This window comes from Odontesthes bonariensis, chromosome 4 (assembly GCF_027942865.1).
Source record: "Odontesthes bonariensis isolate fOdoBon6 chromosome 4, fOdoBon6.hap1, whole genome shotgun sequence".
In the NCBI taxonomy this organism is placed as follows: domain Eukaryota; kingdom Metazoa; phylum Chordata; class Actinopteri; order Atheriniformes; family Atherinopsidae; genus Odontesthes; species Odontesthes bonariensis.
The window spans coordinates 14301561-14322582 of NC_134509.1; the positions used below are offsets into that span (position 1 = coordinate 14301561).

The 21022-nt window shown below is 40.1% G+C and overlaps 1 protein-coding gene across 5 annotated transcripts in view; it reads right to left on the minus strand.

Moving 5' to 3' along the window:
* The window catches only part of inpp4b (inositol polyphosphate-4-phosphatase type II B), a 162780-nt gene that overhangs the window by 33315 nt on the left and 108443 nt on the right, over positions 1 to 21022 (minus strand). For all 5 annotated transcript variants that reach the window (XM_075463122.1, XM_075463121.1, XM_075463123.1 and 2 more), the window contains 2 exons: positions 7543 to 7647; positions 4858 to 4966 (listed from right to left, as the gene is read on the minus strand). In XM_075463122.1, the coding sequence (XP_075319237.1) occupies positions 4858 to 4966; positions 7543 to 7647 (214 nt within the window). The remainder of the gene's footprint in view (positions 1 to 4857; positions 4967 to 7542; positions 7648 to 21022) is intronic.

Below are 21022 nucleotides of genomic sequence, written 5' to 3' on the forward strand. Positions count from 1 at the left end.
ATGGGAGTCTATGGGACATTGGCAGTGGGGCAGTTGCCAGTCAAGGAACTGGCACTTCTCTGTTGGTCTGTTGGTCTCAACCCTAGAAGTTGAGGACTGAGGTTGATTGAGTTCATGAAGAGCTGGCCTGTATTTGCACTTGCAGCTTTCTCCATCTCCGGTGAGATAATATTAGCTTCCTCTCCAGCAAAGCTCCTGCAGACTCCATAGCATCACATCAATATACCACTATATAGAGTGATGCTTTCAGAGAGAATTGTTGTCTGACTCCAGCACTGATAATGTATGATAATGGATTCATTTCAATCCCACCTCTCTCTGCCCAGGGTGTTCTGCGGGCCTCCAGTCATTAAAATGCCAAAGGTGTGCTGCCACTCCCCCAGCACAATATGCACAGTCCACTTGACACACTTTGCAGCAGCACTTTGATTCATTCATGATATTATCACCATTCATCATTTTAGGATTCAAGTTTCAAAGAAGAACAAGAATGGGTAAAGGACCAAAACAAATGTGAAACAACACTATATCAACAAAAGGAAGAAACTCTGCACAACTACCGGTTTGCCAGAACCAGAAATGTGTCCAGGGGTGAATATCTTCCATGTTTTTTTCTAAATGAGCAATAGGTATGGCTTGTAATAGTAATGAGAGAGTAAAACACCATGCCCAGCGGCCTAATTAAGTGAAAAATATCTAGCACATGGCTAATTAATTGTGGAGAGGAAATTAATGAAGAGCTTGTGGATTGCTGGTGACAGACAGCAGGAGTAAAATACAGTTACGTCAGCAGAGAGCAGCACTTCAAATGACCGCTAAAACGTCCTTCGTCATTTTTTATTTTACACTCTAATCAGGATTCATATACCAGGCCACTGCCACGAGGACAAAAATATACAGGTTGCTTTAGACATATACTGAAAGATCTGATCTCAAACCAGATTCTTTTAACTGCCAATCCCCATTAGTTCATGAATCCTTCACTGGGCCCTGATCTCAAACCCGTTCTCAGAAAAACAGCCAAAGCTTTCCTCAATGATTCAGACATATACAGACCCTGATCTGTGACCAAATAATCCTCAAGGTGACTGCCAGCATCTTTCTCCCTCATCCACAGAACCTAGAGAAGGTTTACTCCAGAGCAGGCAAAGAACTAACAAGCTGCTGTCCCAGACCCTGCCAATGGTCTATCCCTCACTCGCTCATACACATACATAGAGTAGTCCTGGGAGAAGGTTATTTTGTTGGACAACATGCTGCTAGTCACACTAAATCTGAACATCAGCCCCATGAGACTCTATTAGGTTTGTGTGATGTGGTTTCAGTCACTCTCTTTGCCCCAGAAATGTGTCATTTGGCAGTTCTGCTTGACTGGGAGGCCCGGCAAAATGGCAGTGCTTCTTCCCTCTCTGTTACAGAGAACAGGATTCATAGACGAGTTGAGAGGAGCTCATTTGCAGTTTCTCCACAAAGTAACTTCAAGTATCTGAAAATGTACATTTCTCCTCCTGTACATGAGCATGCAAGTAAACCATCCGTACAGATGAGGAAAAACAGCAATGTTCAGGTTTCATAAAACCCGTCTCTAAAAAAGTGTGCGTTGCATCATAAAAAATTAGCAAATCTACAGTTATGTCTATAGGGTTAAAATAAAAATAGATGCTTTTGCCATGTGTGTACGTGTGCTGGGTTTCTTATGGTATTCAGAGTGTAGCTATTGATTAAACTCTTTATTTGCCCATCCTAAGAGACAAACCACATCGCATATTCTACCTAATGCCAAGTTTGTCTAATGCAGGTTTTTAATGGCTGTGTAGAGAACTCCCCACCCTCTCCTCGTGTCCAGGGAACAAAGACGAATAGCTCTTTTATTGCCCTCCTGGTAACACCTCTACGCTCAGATTTTCCTTTTTTTCCCCCACGCTCAATCCTTTTCCATTTTTACTTTGATGGATTAATATCACATAGAACAGCCAAGTCTCACATCTCGCCGATTGTTCCCTTTTTAATCAGATGTGATTACAAAAGGCTGCCTCTGAAAGGCGTGGAGCTACACTGGGAGAAGTATAATGAGCGTCTGCAGATGAATCTTTGCTCTGCTGTAATAGGCTTGACTTAAAGTGCAGTAAAGGCTCTCACCTGGACACATGTACAAAGCATCACACTGACACACACAGATAATCTGATGGGGCACTTTTTGGCTCAATAAGTGGTCAGATGTTTGTAACACACTTCATTCAAGCAAATTAAACCATGAAACACAGAATGTCCTGCATTTGAAGTAAATTGGCATCAACATTAAAATGGTAAATTACGAGGTCTCAGTAAAATCACAGAGTTTGAGTTTGTTACTTTTTGTGACTGTCAAGCGACTACATTCCAGGTCAAACATGAACTGTACAAGGCTCAGCGCAGGCTGCAGTCAGTTAGCCAGGCGGAAAATTGGAAAGTTCAAGCTACAGTGAGTCATTAACTAAGTCAAATATGAAACAAAAAGCTCTGTCTCCCTGGAAAGTTCCTTCTGAAGTCTAATCTCTTACTCAAAGTAAATGATTTCACTTCAGTGGATTCTCAAAAATATGCTAACCTTATCATTGTTCAAGCTAACAGATAAAATTGACCACCTTCAGCATATTCACATGTTCGCTTTAGCGTATAAAAAGCCCTTTCTTTATTTTTCATTATCAGCACAAGCCCTCAAATATTTTCCCATAAGTTTTTTTTCCCATTTTATTCTATACCTCTCCCCACTCCGTCGAGCTTCTTCCCCACTTTCCTGAGCTGCAAACTCTGTAACTAATTAGATCTGGCATGGTCTGTAATGACTTTGCACTCTATGGGGAGCTATGAGGGGGAAAAAAAAACTAACCTTTCACTTCCACTGGTATCACTCAAATGACCACACACTGAACTCCAGTGACATATGAGCACCATCACCCACAGGGCATGGACAGATACATTTACAGGATTGCTGATCTCAGGTTTGAGAAAGTCATGGGTGCCAAAAAGTGCATTTTCAGTCACTGGATATAAAACAAGCCATGGTCTCCTTTTATCCAGCTAATCTCTTTAAGTGTGCATGGAGCTAGCGGTGATGGTCAGTGAGACATATGAGACAAATGTTTCCCATCAAGTCATCAAGCACAGCGTTTCTCCACAGCCGCAGACCAAAATAGACACAATTAAACCTAAGACTCAAACTGAAAGACTGAGTGTCAATGAGAACAGTCAGTAATTATCTTTCATTAAAAAAACTGGTCTGAACAAAGCCCATTGTTTCTTATTTATGTTTCCAGACTTTATGTTTTCGGGATAAGGGCTAGTTGGAAAGGAGAAATTGTGACTGACTGGTTACTACAGAGCTTGTAGAATCAACTATCTAGGAGGAGGGGTTGTCCTGCTGGTTCGGGGTCTGTGGTGGCTGGGGGGCTGCTGGCCCCCGGATGTGCCCACTGCGCCACACCCCAGCGGAGTTGGGGGATGGATGCGTGTGCTGTCTGGGTGTCTGGGTGGCGGGGGCCTGGCGGGGCTGGTGGGCTGGTGGGCCTCTGCCCTATGCTTGTGGAGGCTCTGTCCGGGGGCTTCCTCTGCTGTCTTCTGGGGGGGTGGGGGTTGTGGCCCTATACACTTATACACTCATAATTAAGCATGGTTATTATGTGGGACCATATATGTGTATTGCATGTTCATGCGCACACACACACTCACACACACTCATTAGCCCAGTAGCATGCTCGCTAATCAGTTGTATTATATGTGATTGCTGCTGCTTGTGCTTTTTTGTTTGTTTGTTTGTGTGTTTGTTCTCTGCTTGTCTGCCTACAGGTGCTCCTGGTAGCTCTAAGGCTGGATTCCCCACAAAGGCCGTGGATTGTCTTCAGTTTTGTTTTTACAGGTGTAGCAGCTGGTTGTCTGATTTTTCATTGTTTTTTATGATTGTTTCTTCCTAACTGGCGGCCTGTCCAGGGTGTACCCCGCCTCTTGCCCATTGACCGCTGGGATAGGCTCCAGCCCCCCCGCGACCCGACCGACGGATTCAGCGGGTATAGAAAATGGATGGATGGATGGATGTTTCTTCCTATTTCTGTTCCTTTTTTTTCTTGGCTCTCCCTCTTTCCCTGTCCCCCGGTCCAGTTTGGCACTATCACATGTTAAGTATTGTAACAAAAATAAATAAATAAATAAGCAGTTGATGGGCATCAAGGGGAGCTTTACATTCATAAAGCTTCCCTTGGCATAGCAAATGTGTTTGGCATAAACGGTATTCAGATTACAATTCTGCTGCCATAATGCTGGACAGGACAAGGGGTTAGAAAAAAAAAAGAATCAACTATCTAACAAGGAGTTGTTATGGATTGTATTAACAATGCGATTACTGCTCATTAACTCAGCTTGGAGAATTCTTAAAACTTCAAACTTCAAAATTTCAACAGTGTACTCCAGCTGGCAGCTGGGAAAATGCTGCCAGCTCTGTGGATTTCAGCGTAACGTGAACACAGAAATTAGGAAGGCAGATAAAAATGCTTGCCGTGGAAGAGAACAGGTGCAAAGGAACTTCTGACTCAACAAACCTTTTCCATCATGCCTGTTGCCTCCAGTCAAATTAAGCTGTCAGAGGCAGTGGCGCTCCAGTCTAATTTCACCATGGTTTGGCAGAAAGTAACTGTGTCAGACCTGGCAAATCAAGTCCACGGACCAGGGACAAATTTGTCTGTCACTATTAATGATGAAATTGTTTTGTCAATACAAGCATGTTTTCTCAGCATGTGTCCTCTATTAAATCCCATGTTTGTAACAAAAAAACAAACATGTTTTCTGTGAATACATGCCATCATGGTTGAAATGTTTGTCTTGTACCTCTTTTTCTCTGCTTCGTATCTGCTAAGGAGACGCTGCAGACCGCCGCACTTGAAGCCCTGGAAGTGGGCTGCTGGAGCACCGACAGTGACAATGTCGTAGAATGCATCTATAAAGAGGAAAAAAAACCATACATTTAATCAGTTTTTAGCATTTAAAATACCGCTACAGCTCCCGGGAAACTAGAAGCAAGAGAAAGATGTGATTCTAGAAAATAAATGATCCCTCTTGAACTAAGGTTTTTGCTGATAATTAACTGAATCTAAGGTCAAAATAGCACAAAGCTACATACACAAATACCACTAAAAAGTGTTATATCAACAATAGATGATACAGGACACAATAATTGACTCAGAAGAAGAGGTGTTCATGAAAGAAAAGGAAATTACATTATTTTTGGACTGAACTGGTAATTGCTGTTATCCACACCTCTCTTCCTGCTCCCATGTTAGACCAGAAGGACAGGCAATGTCGCAGGGCTTCACTCTAATTTGCACATTGGCCACAAAAGTAAATAAACCTTTCACCAACTGCTATGTGGGCACAGAGGTGCTTAGAACAGGCCTTGTTTTGAATGATTAATGGATAAAGTTGACAATTAAATTAGAAAAACATGGAGGCAGGAAAGGGTGTGTTTGTGAGTGTGTGTGAGGCATTACAAGGGTTGCCAGGTCGCTAGAGCCGGCCCCTGAGAAAGCAGTAATCCGCAGTCCCGACTGTAGCAAAAACACTGCTGAAAAATAGCTGAAAATAGAAATTAATGACTCGACAGTTCCAAGTCTTGCCACGGAGAAGTAAATGACAAGACCACAACAGACCAATGGTGGTTTGAATTTGGATCTTTGCTACAACGGTACCCACTGTTTCTTCAATTAATTATCCCTGTGTCTGCCACACGTCTGGTCCCTGGAGTCTGCAGGTACCAAGGTTCCCTTAATTGGTTCTCCCACAGAAGAAGCATACAGAAAAACAATGGTGGGTTGCAAGCACAATGACCAATTTGAGCTTGATTTACCTGCTCTTGCACTCATACCATCTTTTTCTAAAAAAAATCCACAGCCGAAGAGGGTGTGGAAAAACTGAGAGCAGAATTTCTTTCTTGAAGAAGAAATTGATTTTCACAGTTGAAAGGAGTGTTTAAGAACTGCACTAATCCAATGATGTGATCAAGAAAAGGGCAATGGAAACCATAAAGAAAAAAAAAAGCTCCCATCATTAAACAAAACAAAATTCTGATGAACAGTGCTTTAAATTGCTGCTTTGACAAGCTGATACTTTTTAGGCTGGAAATATTTCATAGCTGTAGTTTTTGAGACAGAGGAAAACCACTCGCTGTAAAACTATCTATTTCTGCTTTTCTTTTCTCGCTGGATGATCAATAGACTAAATGAAAATGAATGGTTTAGAGTCCCTGAACAGATTGCACAGCAAAACGGAGGGAAATGCATCTCTTTATAAAATCAAACGTTACAATGGAACAATTGATATCGCTTTGAAACTGAAACTCAGCTCGATTGACGAGCAGATTACGATGTTTATTATGCATGACTGATTGCATTAATTGGTGAGTTTTCTTTAAATGCAGGAAAACTAAGGAGGAATTCAGTAAGGTTGTCACAGTGAATTAAAACAGGAGGGTAGTAGCCTGTCACTCAGAAATAACGGATATCTTTGTAGCAATACTCCCTCATTGGCTGTTGTCTGTTTGTGGAGGTTTTCATTTGTACCTAACCATCAGTTCTAGTCATTAACAGGCTGTCACACACATTTGCAGTTTATTAGAACAGCTAATGAAAGCAGAAGATCAGAATTAAATATAACTTAGTCTAAAATCCTGTTGATACACAATCTGAGCATTTTGTTTACTTAACCATTTCATGTATGTTGGTGTCACTTTTTTTCCAACACTGCAGATGTCGTAATTAACCTTGTGGAGACAGCAGAGACAGGATGGACCTGGCAGGAGTGGTGTGCACACACATCACGCATCAGTTTAAGCACCACTGCCTGAAAGGGAGTTAAGGAGTGAATTGGGCCCCCAGAGGGTAATTATTAGTGTCTATCAATGGACAAACTTCTTCAAGGTTTGTTTTAGTTTCCCACTTTTTCCACCTTGACAGAACAAGAAAGTTGTGGAGCTATACGATGACTTGATTTGACTTATTTTATTTGTCATCCCTGAGGTCCTCACTGAAAGAATGACATTTAATCCCAGTGTTTGCCCGTCTTCGTCTTTCCATCAATCCTCTGATGTTTAGTTGAAATGGAACCCGCTCACAGATTGTGAGGCAGCAGTTAGCTGCCTAATAAATCAAGACAGTCCAGGCCAATAACAGCCTGCTGGAGAGCAGCAACGGAGGAGACAGCCTAGTCGTTCACTCCGGAAAAACGCAAAGGGCTTAATTAGCGTTTCGCCTACTTTTTTAGGCCAAGTTAATTCTCACCTTTCAACCTGGGTGATGACCTAGAAACAGCCTGTCTGAGCCTCTGAGTATTTCTGACAGATGGAGAAGTCAAGCACACATAGACAAAAGGAGACGACAAACACAGCAGCTTATGGAATACAAACACAGACAAGGACAGGCAAAAGAGATCAAACAGGTCGTCCCCACCAAACCAAGTGGCCCTTTAGCATATGTCAAAGATATTCTGAAATCAATACGTGCAATAATGATATAAGAATACCTGTTTTTTTGGGGCATGTCACCCTCATCCTCTGTGTGTGCAAGTTTATTGGTATGAACTCCAGAGACTTCTGGGCTTTGCAGCAGCTGGGCTTGAATGAACAACCTGGACAAAGAAAAACAAAACTTTATGTCATATTGTCACAAAACAGGGCTTTGTTGATGTCAAGGATATAAACTTTCCTTTTAAAAGTTGTAAAAGTAGATGCAGTGCAGATTCAGCTATAGCATTTTTGTTTTGGGTGTGTTTACTACTTCATATAGTGGTACTGTATAGTAAAGTATAGTGAATGGCTACTAGCATAGTATAGGAAGGTATGGATCGTGTTACCAGATATCAGTTAGCGACTGCATCAATTAGAGATCAGCAAGGTCAAAAAGCTTTTTGATCGAGTGTTAATAGCATCCTCTGATAAGCAGCTTAGTCCTATGCAGCTGCTAAATGACTCAAAATGTCCAAGTAAAATTTTCTGCAGAAAAAAAGTTAATCTACAAATCTAAATCTAACACAGCATGCTGAATGCTCAAATCTCCAACATGTAAACAGGGTTTATGAACCTACTGCCAGGTGCCAGCATTAAGAGAGGCCCGCCATTTTGACGCTACCTTCAAATCCTTTTTCCAAAGTTTTCCTCTATGAGAAAGCCTTTGGCAATGTCTGAAACGTTTTATAATTGGGTTTTTGTGAACATCCATCCGACTCTAATTCACCTTATCCCTTCTTGTAAAGCGCTTGTAAAGAAAAGAGCTATACAAATAATACTTTATTATCATAATTATTACAAGATTTCAAGGGTTTAAAAGAAAGCAACAGAGGCAGCTTCAGATGTGTTGTGATGTTTGCCCTTCAAGGTGATCTACGTAAAACCATGGTATTCAGGACAGGCACAGATAATCTGAGGGGGAACAAACATTCTTATATGTGTCATAATCTAGTTTGGCATTAAAACTTTTAATTAATCTTTCTGTTGAGTTACGAAACTTTTTCTGACGCAGAAGCGTGATCATTTTCAGCTCATTTGCGACATCAATCCCAAATGTAATGTTAATAAAGTCATTTTGTGAAGATATTAACTTTACTCATGATAAATTAAATTAATTAATTAATTAGATTAATGTGAGATGCCTTCTACACTTCAAACACTGCTATTACAGCTATATAAGTCCAATGTTTAGAGGACACTGATAGGTGGCTTTATAGAGCGGTCTGAACAGAATCAGATGAGGCTGAATGTCAACAAGACCAGAGAGATGGTGATCGACTTCAGGAGGAAGAAGATGCCTGCACAGCCACCATGGATCAGGGAGGAAGTGGTGGAGGACTACAGATACCTGGCAGTGGTGATCGACAACAGACTGGACTGGAAATCTAATACCGAAGCTGTGAACAAGAAGGGGATGAGCAGACTCTATTTCCTGAGGAAGCTGAGATCCTTCAATGGAGGTCTTTTACAAGTCCGTTGTTGTCAGCTCCATTTTCTTTGCTGCTGTGTGTTGGGGGCAGCAGCATCAGAGCCAGCGACACTAACAGACTCGATAAAATCATCAAGAAGGCTGGCTCTGCACTTGGTCTCAGGTTGGAGTCTTTTGAGACTGTGGTGGAGAGGGGAACGCTGAATAAACTGTTATCCATCATGGACAATGACCAGCACCCTCTCCATCACACTGTAGACAGACAGTGGAGTACCTGCTCTCACAGGCTGCTCCAGCTCTACTGTCGAAAGGGACAGATGCAGGAAATCTTTCTTGCCACATACCATCACACTGTACAATAACAGCTAAAACTCTGAAGAACACTGCTTATTTATACATTTTATATTGCTATTTTTAACATGTCTAGGCTGTCCTTTTTTATTCCATTTAATGCTGCATTGTAATTTCCAAGCTTGGGACAAATAAAGTCTTTCTTTCAATCTATCTATCTATCTATCTATCTATAACCTCTTATCGCAGTTGTTGATAAAATCGCAATGTTGTGGTCACCACGGTTACGTGAAGAATCATTTTGACCACGTTATTATGGCTTCTCCTTAAGTTTCTTTATGATAAAGATTAAACTTCTGTTGACGGTCTTTAATCATCTGTCTGCCAACAAAGGATGTGGCTCATCATTATCCCCAAACTTTTCTTTCTGTCTGCCTTTGCGGATGTGGAAAACACATCATCACATTCCTTTGAAACAAGGGAAGTACGTTTCTCCTCAGGAAAGAGTGAACACTTTCCCACACAGTCCTTTATATATCTGTCAACATTAAAGCGTGAAAAAAATCCTTATTACTACTTTGAAATGCATATATTTATCTGTGAATATAACAACGGGATTTATTTTTTGATTAATTCTCCGAAAGACTTTCATTTCTTTTCTACATTTATGCCTTTCTTATCAACACAACCATGTCTTGAATGATTAAATTTTGGATAAGTTTTTCAAATAGAGCAATGTTTGCGTTAATTGTCTTTATGTCAGTAATTACTGGGTTATTTAACATCTTTAATTTGTGTCTAAGTGGTGGTACATTACAGGTGACACACAGTGTTCTTGCACTCTGTCTTAAATTGTATGTTAATTGCAACATAATGACTAAAATTACACTTTCCAGCTCTTATCTGACAAGTGCCATAAATCTCTTTGATGAGAGCTAAACTAAGCTGCGTAATGTCTCTGTGCTCTTGTTCATTAATTACTCTTGAGGTGGCATACCGGTATCCACCAATCAGAGCTGCAGCACAAAAGAAGGTTTGTGTTGTCAAGGAATCTAAACAAAAAAAGCCTGTTATCTGTCGCAGATTTTTAACATCCTTTGGCAGCAAAGAAACAAATTCACTCAATTCAATTTACTGCAGAGATTCCACTGACCTACTAAAGGGCAGATGTGTAGGCTAAAAAAAATGGATATACTAATGACTATGCTGTAGCTGACAGGGATGCAGATGTTTTTCTTTTTCTTTTCCAAGCTCTGAAAATCATCCACGTCTTCTTTCAAAGACGCTTAAAGATTCATGCTTTTATAATGGGTGCTGTTTTCTTCTACTGTATGGACATTCTCCTTATTAAATACAAAGACGACCAATGCATAAGCTCAAATTTATGCATGTGAAATTTAGGACTGCATTGTTTAGAATAAACAATTAATTCAGTGTACAAGGGCAAGAGAAACATTTAAGCATTCCAAGAACTAACAGGTTACCCCAGCCACCTTTTTTTTGCTATTATAGTAACATGAGTGAACATGGTGAACAATGTCACCATGCGTCAACTAGCTATCAACATATTTAGTGATAACAGAATGGTTTTCTCCTGTCATCTAACCTAATCCTCCCATAAAGTCAAACAGAAATGAAAGAAGTAGAGAGGCACTGTGGCAACAATTCTGGGCAAATGGACCAAAAATGGCAAAGGCAAAGGTGAATGTGACAAAGGTATGGAACACAGCAAATCAGAAAATAAACATTTATGCTATAACAAAACTGCAGTTTTTTCACCTCTTTATGACCTCTGGTTTAATTTGGGTGATTGCTCATCGGAAGGAACCTTAAAGGAAGTTAGGCTTGGAACATTGATTTCTACTTGTTAATCTCAAATAGCTTTGTGCCCAAACCAGGTCCTTACCATGATCACAACACAGAAAAAACAGGACCTATCAATTAAGAATTTTGTTTTAATATTTGTGTTGAAGAATCTGTGAGGAAACTTGACTGCCACATACAAATATGACATATCAGCCTGGTTTGCATTTCCACAGGCTAATAATATCTATCAGGTTCTCTACAGCTCATTAACACTTGCTCATTCCCGTAACTGCCTCGACTGCTGCTAAGACAACTTTTGATATCTGATATGTTGATATCTGGCTGTAAACAAAAGTATTGGGCAAATTTTTTTATTTTGAAGGGATGAAGAGGTTGTATGAAATGAAAAGAGTAGAAATAGTCTTCAAAATACATGGTGTTAACTACGAAAACTTAGTGGATGATCAAAATTTGTAGGCTTTAAAATGTGGAGCACTTGAAGCTGTTGAAATATGATAGAAACTATAAGGCAACGACAGAGCCATGTCACTAACTGGTTAATAAAATCTCTTAGCCTTATATACAGTTATTAAAATGTAATCTACCAGATAAGGTTGAACTGGTCTCCTCTGTGTTTTATAAAAGGTAACATTAAATCAGTGGCTATGGTGTCGTCCTTGCTCAGTAGGGTTGCACTGTCCGCTGTGCAGCTGTGAGAACCCGGTCTAATTGAACTTGTAACCGTTGTGGGTTAGATGAATTAGTTAAATCAGATCCCCATCTGTTTGCCCAGGTGGGCTGGCTGTGTGACAGAGGGGCCTCATGCCAGCATTACTGACCATCATCCAGCCTCTATCTCTTTTTTAATCTTTAATTCTTTGCTCCTGGTCATATCCTTGTACTCCTTTTAAACCCTCAGATGACAGCAAATGTGGTCTGCTTTTGGAAACCTCTGCCTAAGTGTGTGTGGAGAAGCTGAATTAAAAAAAACAAAAACAAAACAAGACAAGACAAACAGCTGCTTGTAAGGGACATCAGGTCAATGGAAGTATGTTCGAGCATGTGAAGGGTTTGATCATTAAAGTGTCATGGCGCTGAGAGCAAAGCAGGATCTGATACACAATTGTAACGTGTGTTAGACACAGAGGAGATTGAACACATGCTGTGTGTGCGCAGTGGAATCAGTTTTAGAGGAGTGTGAATTGGACAAGGGAGTCATGTCTGACAGCACTTTTTTTCTTCTTTTAAAAAAACCCAAAACAATTTATATTCTGCTTTTCGCTCATCATTATTTCAACCTGCAAAATAGAAAAACTACTCATCTGGAAACTTGCATATAACAGGTTGACTGTCTGAAATGAATTAAAAGAAATACCAATTAAATAGAATGTTGTATAATGTTCCAGTACGTAAATTTATTTACAGATTAAGTCAGAATTATTCGTCATAAGCAGGCGTAGCATGTGGTTATGCCCCCCCGGTAAAGTATTGTTGGAAGTACAGCTGAGCTGAAGAATCCCCTAACTAAAAACTTATTTGTTGTTTCAACACGATGTTATGTAAAGGGTAGGCAGTTTAGTCCATTAAGTTCAGCAGGTTGTAAAGCATTTTTCTTTGTACCATCAACTCCAGGGGCTCCAGACCCATTCCCAGCACAGAGGTAGCCTTCTTTATCAGTTTAAGTTTCTGAGTCTCTGGCTCTAATGCTGCTGCTTCAGTAGATAGCTGCAAAGCAGATGGCAATCTCCACCACTGACATATTGGAGATATACAACGTCTCGGTACAGGCACTGAAGGACCTAAAGTTCCTCAAGAAGAACAGTCTGTTCCGTCCCTATTAGTGTTGCATTTCTAGTTTAGTTTGTCCAGGTGTACTCCCAGGTATCAGCAGTTGTCCACCATCTCTTCACCTCGAATTTAGACAGTGTTTGGCTTATTTCTGGTCCTCCTAAAACCCATAATAATCTAATCTATCTTGTTTACATACAAGATAAGGTGACTGTTCCAAAACCATGCCACAAAGTTATTGACCAGGTCCCTGTACTCTGTCTTGGTCATCACTGATACACCAAACTACTGCTGAGTCATGTGAGTATTTCTGGAGATGACAGGACTCTGAGTTGTACTGGAAGTCTGAGGTGTAGAGAGTGAAGAGAAACAGTGAGAGTACAGTCCCCTGTGGTGCTCCTGTGCTGCTGACCACCCTCTCCAACACACAACCCTTCAGTCAAAAAAATTGTGGTCTATTTGTGAGGTAGTCAATAATTCAGGCACATGTAGGGGCATCATCTGTATTTTTTTCTGGAGCTTTTCACATAATAGAAAGCTGAATTGCCTTGAAAGCATAGGAGAAAACATAGAGCATGATCCTCATCGTGCTGCCTCCTTTGTCTGGATGAAAGGGGGTTAAAGGAGAATTCCGGCATTTTTACAAACATATCCCATCTGTTGGAGACCAAGGAAGTTTGCCAAAGGGAAAAACGCGAGAAATTTTCATGCCTGCTGCGCAAAGTTGTCCGATTGCGCTGATTTCCATGAAAGCGGGCTCTATCGGGCAAGCTTTTAACCTTTCCTGAGGCTCTTAACGTGTATCAAAATACTTTTTACCGAATTGGCCGTGGTGTCAGTAGCAATACAATTCAACCCAGGGGCTAACCATACCATTAGCTAGCACAGACATTATACATTTTGAGATTTCAAAAACAGCGTACTTACCTTTCTCAGCTCCCGTGTTCCACAGGCGTGCGCACAAATTAATAGCCGAAGTCATACACTATAGTATTCTTTCAAAGACGCTTAAAGATTCATGCTTTTATAATGGGTGCTGTTTTCTTCTACTGTATGGACATTCTCCTTATTAAATACAAAGACGACCAATGCATAAGCTCAAATTTATGCATGTGAAATTTAGGACTGCATTGTTTAGAATAAACAATTAATTCAGTGTACAAGGGCAAGAGAAACATTTAAGCATTCCAAGAACTAACAGGTTACCCCAGCCACCTTTTTTTTGCTATTATAGTAACATGAGTGAACATGGTGAACAATGTCACCATGCGTCAACTAGCTATCAACATATTTAGTGATAACAGAATGGTTTTCTCCTGTCATCTAACCTAATCCTCCCATAAAGTCAAACAGAAATGAAAGAAGTAGAGAGGCACTGTGGCAACAATTCTGGGCAAATGGACCAAAAATGGCAAAGGCAAAGGTGAATGTGACAAAGGTATGGAACACAGCAAATCAGAAAATAAACATTTATGCTATAACAAAACTGCAGTTTTGTCACCTCTTTATGACCTCTGGTTTAATTTGGGTGATTGCTCATCGGAAGGAACCTTAAAGGAAGTTAGGCTTGGAACATTGATTTCTACTTGTTAATCTCAAATAGCTTTTTACCGAATTGGCCGTGGTGTCAGTAGCAATACAATTCAACCCAGGGGCTAACCATACCATTAGCTAGCACAGACATTATACATTTTGAGATTTCAAAAACAGCGTACTTACCTTTCTCAGCTCCCGTGTTCCACAGGCGTGCGCACAAATTAATAGCCGAAGTCATACACTATAGTATTCCAAAGTACTGTCTTCCTCTGTGGTCAGTGTAATACAATGTCCACATCTGCACCACCATGTCTCCCCAATGCGTAACCTAGCAGCAGCTCCCGTTTCTGGATCATCGGTTTGAGCCATCCTCGCTAGATCTTGTGCCAACAACTCTTCATCAGTATATTCTGGTTCAAAAAGATAACCCCGACCATCAAACTCGTCAAACTCTTCCATTCCAACATCAGAATCTGACGAACTATCCATCTCGAAATTGCTTCCAATAAAATCCCGAGGGTTCTTATCTCCCGCAGCTGAATAATGGGCGAAGGTGCGCTCTTTCCAGCAGTCATGTGACACGTCATGACATCACGGCGAATATGGGTGTTGAAACGAGTCAGCTGTTCGATAGGAAACAATAACAAACATGGCAATGTGTAGTTCGGTTCCCGAGGGTCGTTTTTGGTGGACAAAAAGACAATTTTGGAATACTATAGTGTATGACTTCGGCGATCGATTAATTTGTGCGCACGCCTGTGGAACACGGAGGCTGAGAAAGGTAAGTACGCTGTTTTTGAAATCTCAAAATGTAAAATGTCCGTGCTAGCTAATGGTATGGTTAGCCCCTGGGTTGAATTGTATTGCTACTGACACCACGGCCAATTCGGTAAAAAGTATTTTGATACACGTTAAGAGCCTCAGGAAAGGTTAAAAGCTTGCCCGATAGAGCCCGCTTTCATGGAAATCAGCGCAATCGGACAACTTTGAGCAGCGGGCATGAAAATTTCTCGCGTTTTTCCCTTTGGCAAACTTTCCTTGGTCTCCAACAGATGGGATATGTTTGTAAAAATGCCGGAATTCTCCTTTAAAGCAGGCAGCACAGTCAGTGGGGTTACATGGCACTGAAAGGATCAGATAATTGGCTAAATTACAATAATTACAATAAGATTGAGTTATTAAGTGCATGTAGACACCTTAATCTGACGAGAAATTGGATCGGATCGGATTATTCGCGATCGGATTGAGACCCCGAGATAACTCGGTTGAAAGTCAAATTAAACGTGTTTGCAGACAGGTGAAGCACGTGGGGAATTAGACTTTGCGTTCTGCGCATGCTCGAGATTTTTTTCCCGTGGTCGTGAACCGGAAGTCGGAAGAGACGATATCACTGTTGTAGTCGCCGTCTGAAAGAAACAAACGATGGAGAATGCCCCGTTGTGCATCGCGTTTGTGCAACAAGCAGCTCATCACAAACGAAATACAGAGGGACGTAGCTTCATCTTGCTCGTCATTTGCCATTTTCTCGAATGCCTGAGTTTGATTAGATTCATTCACTGCCATATATCCCAAGGATAATTACCCTTGCTCAACTCATTCTTATTGTAATTATATTGCCAATTATCCGATCCTTTCAGTGCCATGTAACCCTGCTGAGTGAGGTTCTTTTTCTTTGTATTCTCCGGTCTTAAATGGAATGTACTCATATAGCGCTTCTAGTTTAGTTGACTACTCAAAGCACTTTGACACTACAAGCCACATTCACTCATACACACACACTCATACAACACTTCTTAGTCTATACAGTGTTATAGGCTACACAGGGATTTTTTTTAATCCATCACACACATTCCCACACAGAAGCAACGTAGGGTTCAGTCACTTGCCCAAGGATATTTCAACATGTGGTCCGGGAACGCTAGGGATCAAGCTACGGACCTTCCAATTGACAGACGACTGTTCTTCCTCCTGAGTGCTTTTAATACAGTTAATCTGTGCTGTATCATATATATAATACAGATAAATCTGAGAATATGTACAATATGTCCAATTATACTGCACATGTAATTACAAAACTAAACTTAATTGTCATCCACACAGTTATACATGACTCTGTTTGAAACAGAAGTGAAGCATTTAAAGTCCAACACTCCACTTATAGGATGATGGACAGTTTTTCTGCATAGAGATGCAACACTATTAGAGGTGGAACAAACACCATGCTAAACGATTATAGCCATGCATTTCATTCGTGGCTGACAAACAATGAAAGAAGGGATGAATAATTCATTGACGGAATACAGTTATTATGACATCTATGTTTGTTGAGGTAAGTACACCGTAAACTGGACAAAAGGGAATTAGGGACAAAGATGGATTCTTCTATCTCTGGAGCTCTTTTCCCGTTGAAAAAAAAAAGAACAAAATTTTAAAGAAAAAAACCCACAAAAGCTGCCAAATGAAATGCTCCGACCTCTGTTTTGTTGTAGCACATGACAATCCCCCTCACCCAGTACTGACCTTCAATTACACATGCATAAGAGTTCATCTATTTAATTTAAATGCACCAATAATCCTATTTAAGGACAGCAGTCCACAGGGCCCAGAGCAAACCCAGAAAATCAATTACATTAATTAAAAATGTGGAAGATGCCAAGTCTATCTTGTTGGAGCACTTTACATTTCCCATCTTTCTCTGAGTTTTGTCTTTCACAAAGCCAGGGATCATCACTATAACCTAAAGAGAATGTATGTCTTTAAACGGAAACTGTATAATATAATATAATATAATATCTCTTCATGCTGTAGATTTGTATATAGCTAATGTTTATTTCTCTGATGTTTATTCTATATTGTAAATTTGTTTATAGCTGATGTTTATTCTCTATTTTTATTCTATTTGCTTGTTTTTCCTTTAATTGTTTACATATCTTTTATACTGTACGCTGCTGCAACACAATAATTTCCCAAATTGGGATGAATAAAGTACTTATCTATCTATCTATCTATCTATCTATCTATCTATCTATCTATCTATCTTTCTATCTATCTAATAAAATGTAGTTGGTAAATTTCTGCATTGTGTCTTCATATCTATGTGTAATAAGACAAGCAATGGCAGCAAGACCTACTGACTATATCTTATTTAACTTTATTTCTTATGAATGATACCCTGTCCCCATATTTGTCATCATTTATTTATTCTGGTAATTACATTTTCACTCCCTGTCTCCACTGTCTTGGCACACCTACTCAACCTCCTCCACAATTTGTCCCTTTTAGTTTCTGCTTTCAGTCTTTTTAAATCTTATCTTTAAATCTTAAGTTATCAAAAAATTATCTGCAGCCGCTTGTCCACTCAGTTTGTTTAGCAACGTCTATCACCCTGTTATTTTAATACCGGACTGAATTAGAGAGGGAGGGTGTATTGCACTATCTGGGCCACGCAAGGGACTTGTCAGGAACTATAATGACCAACGGCACATTATCCTTTCCCTTTGCCCTCATAAACCACCTCCTCAGAGCTCATGCAACACAGAGGCATAGCCATTTTTATTTCTTATCAGCTGGGAAGAGCGAAAAGTAAGAGAGACAAATATCTCATTAAGGGGACAAGAGCGGATCTGTGTAAAATTAATCACCAGCCATAATGTTGCATAAGTGCACAGCAAGCATACAAAATATGCATACAGTAGCATGAGGCTACAACTGAGATGGAAAACAACAAATGCACATTGACTGGTCAGTCCATGAAGTTTTGTGATTCATAATAACATTTTAATCTGTGATAATCTAACGAGTTTAGTGGACCAGAGAGGAGGCTGATTTAAACCAAACATCTGCCATTTAAAAAAAAAAAATCCAATGAGACTGTCTTTGAGGGCTGGAATATATAAATGGGGACAACTCCTACTACAAACACAGAGAATATGGACAATTGCTGTTCTTACATAGTGTACACATTCACCTTGCTTTTAAGTGCATAAGAATAAACACAGAACACAGATTTTTCCAAATGAACTTCAAACACCTCATCATCACCGGTATTCTGAGGCATTATCACTTGTTCAGTGTTTCTTTTTGAATGTAATGGTATGAGAAACAGCCTAATTACTTCTTACTTTCAATTTACAGCTAACTGGGTGGATTAATTAAATTATGTAAAACATTTGAATACAACAAATATTTGCATACTATGTGTTTGTAAATTAGATGCAAAACTTTTTTTTCTCTAAGTTTTCACATGCAACTGATTTGTATCAGTTTTTATGTGCACTGGCCACATTTGCTTTAACAAGGCACGGAGGAGCACGGGAGTTACACACGTTTCAATTTCCCATGACGAAACCCGTGTTGACAGGGCAACTCTTTGACAGCAACTTCATACTAAGGTTGCCATTGAGGCAAATCACCCTGGATCAGTCTTTGCGTTTAAAGTTATCCTTTTCTTTGGACTCTTTTTTTGTCCAACTAAACACGCTTGGGGATATTTTAAGCTATATATGTTTCATAAAATAATAAACAAGGAGAATGGTTGGACAAGGTTACAAAAATTATATATCTCAGTTATTCTTGCAGCTTACAACAGAAAGGGACTAAATTCCCCTCATTTTCAGTCCAGTCCAAGTGCTCGAATACTGACCTACAAGAATATTAAAGGCACTTAAATCAAGGGATGAACAAGTATTATGTGTACACATAAAACAACTTAGCAAAGAACCAATTTCAAATCATGTTTTTAGACAGGCCTGTCGCAGAGAAAAATATTGTTCCAATTTCTTTAGGTGAATCTATGAAAAATGCCAAATTTGGCAAACTCTGAAAGAGATTAAATAGTATTATTGATCTAACAAGGTGATTCCCAAACAGCTGTGACCTGAAAATTTGGCATCTCTCAGCATGGTATGCAGTGTGCCTTTAAAAGTATGACAAAACGGTGGAGGAGAAAACTATCAACAGCAGATGAAGAGTATTCGAAAGTGATGTCCTTAGGAAAGAGGAAAAAATCCAGCAAAGATCTGAAACAGCACCTGAGAAATCTATCTGGACCTTCAGTTGATCCTTGTGCTGCTGAAGTCTTATTAGAAATTAGTGTCACGCCATAGGACTCTTGTTTTTAGTTTCATGTTTAGGTTACGTTTTTGTGTTCAGTTCATGTCTTGGTTAATTTTTAGTCTTGCCATTGGTTTTCCCCTCATTCTGTTAATTAGTTCATTCCCCTCACCTGTCTGTCATTGTCACCAGCTGCACTCACTCTCCAATCACTCCCAGCCCTCTATTTAGGCCACATTTACACATAGCCGGGTATTTAGAGAAACGAATATTCCCCCCCCCCCCCGTTTTCAATAATAACATCGTGCACACAACATCGTTTTCAAAAAACTTGTCATTTACATCAACCCGCATAAATACGCCGTCAAGCGCGAATAAAGCCATGCAAGCCAATCAAAATCCTCAGAATCGAGGACTTTCCTCATGTGAAGGAGGAGATAACGCGAGCAAATATCACAACAAAACTGAAGGCAAAAAGAGGGAAATATAGACAGTCAGTGGATACTGGACGCAGGAGCGGCCACAGAAGAGTGGTGCTCCTCTATTTTGAACTGTGCGATCAGGTTTGGGGTGGCAAATGCAATAAGGCCAGAATCGTTTGCACAAACGTAAAAATTAGTAGAACTTTAACATCATCCATGATAATCCTGATCAGTAGCCAAACAAACTGTAAACATAAGGCGCTCGCATGACGTTAAGCATTTTCTGGCGCATAATGTGACGTTTAAGAACCTAAAACGCCGTTTCTCCCAGTTGACACGGCAACACATAACCGGCGTTATCAGAAATCTCCACTTTGGCCGGAGGTTTTAGAAATAATCGTTTTCTGTGATAAAAATGGGGTTTTGGTGTAAATGAGAGGCCAAACCGCAGGAAAATATCTGCGTCTTCCTATCGTGTAAACGGGGCCTTAGTCTCCTGTCTCCCCTGTCTGTCTGTTTGTTGGTTCTTTGTTTGTCACTCCTGATCTGTTCGATGCCCCAACCTGACCCGCCCGCCATATTACCCGTTTTGCCCATGTACCTCGTCTTTACCAAGTTAAGTATTTATTTATTCTAACCCATGCCAAGTCCTTTTGTTTGTTTACCCACAGTTAAGTTTTTGATATCCGGCTCAGCCGCGCTTTCTGTTGGTACTTTGTTTTTTTTTGTATAATAAATCCAGTTTTCTTTTGAAAAGTCCGTGTCCTTCCCTACACCCAACCCTGACAATTAGAAGCCATTCTAAGGGAAAGGAAACAGGGAGAAAATGCCGAGGTATCTCAAATGACAGAAGAACTGGACTAAAAATCGGTGCCAACAGGTCTTATGAAATGATGGATCATTATTGAAGCAGTGTGGGATCATCTTGACAAAGAAACGGAAGAAAAAGCACAAAGTATCCAGCTTTGAGGGTTCAGATTGTGTTGAAGAATAAAGATGCTCATATCAAATACTCACATTCAAGCTTGTTAAATCTGAACAAACAAGTTTATGTTTGCACGTGTTAAATTATTTCCCATTTTACAAGGTAAGAAAACAAGGACAAGGACAAAATATAGTGGGCTTTTTGAGTAACATTGAGTTTGCATGAGTGTATGTTTAAATACAAAGCAA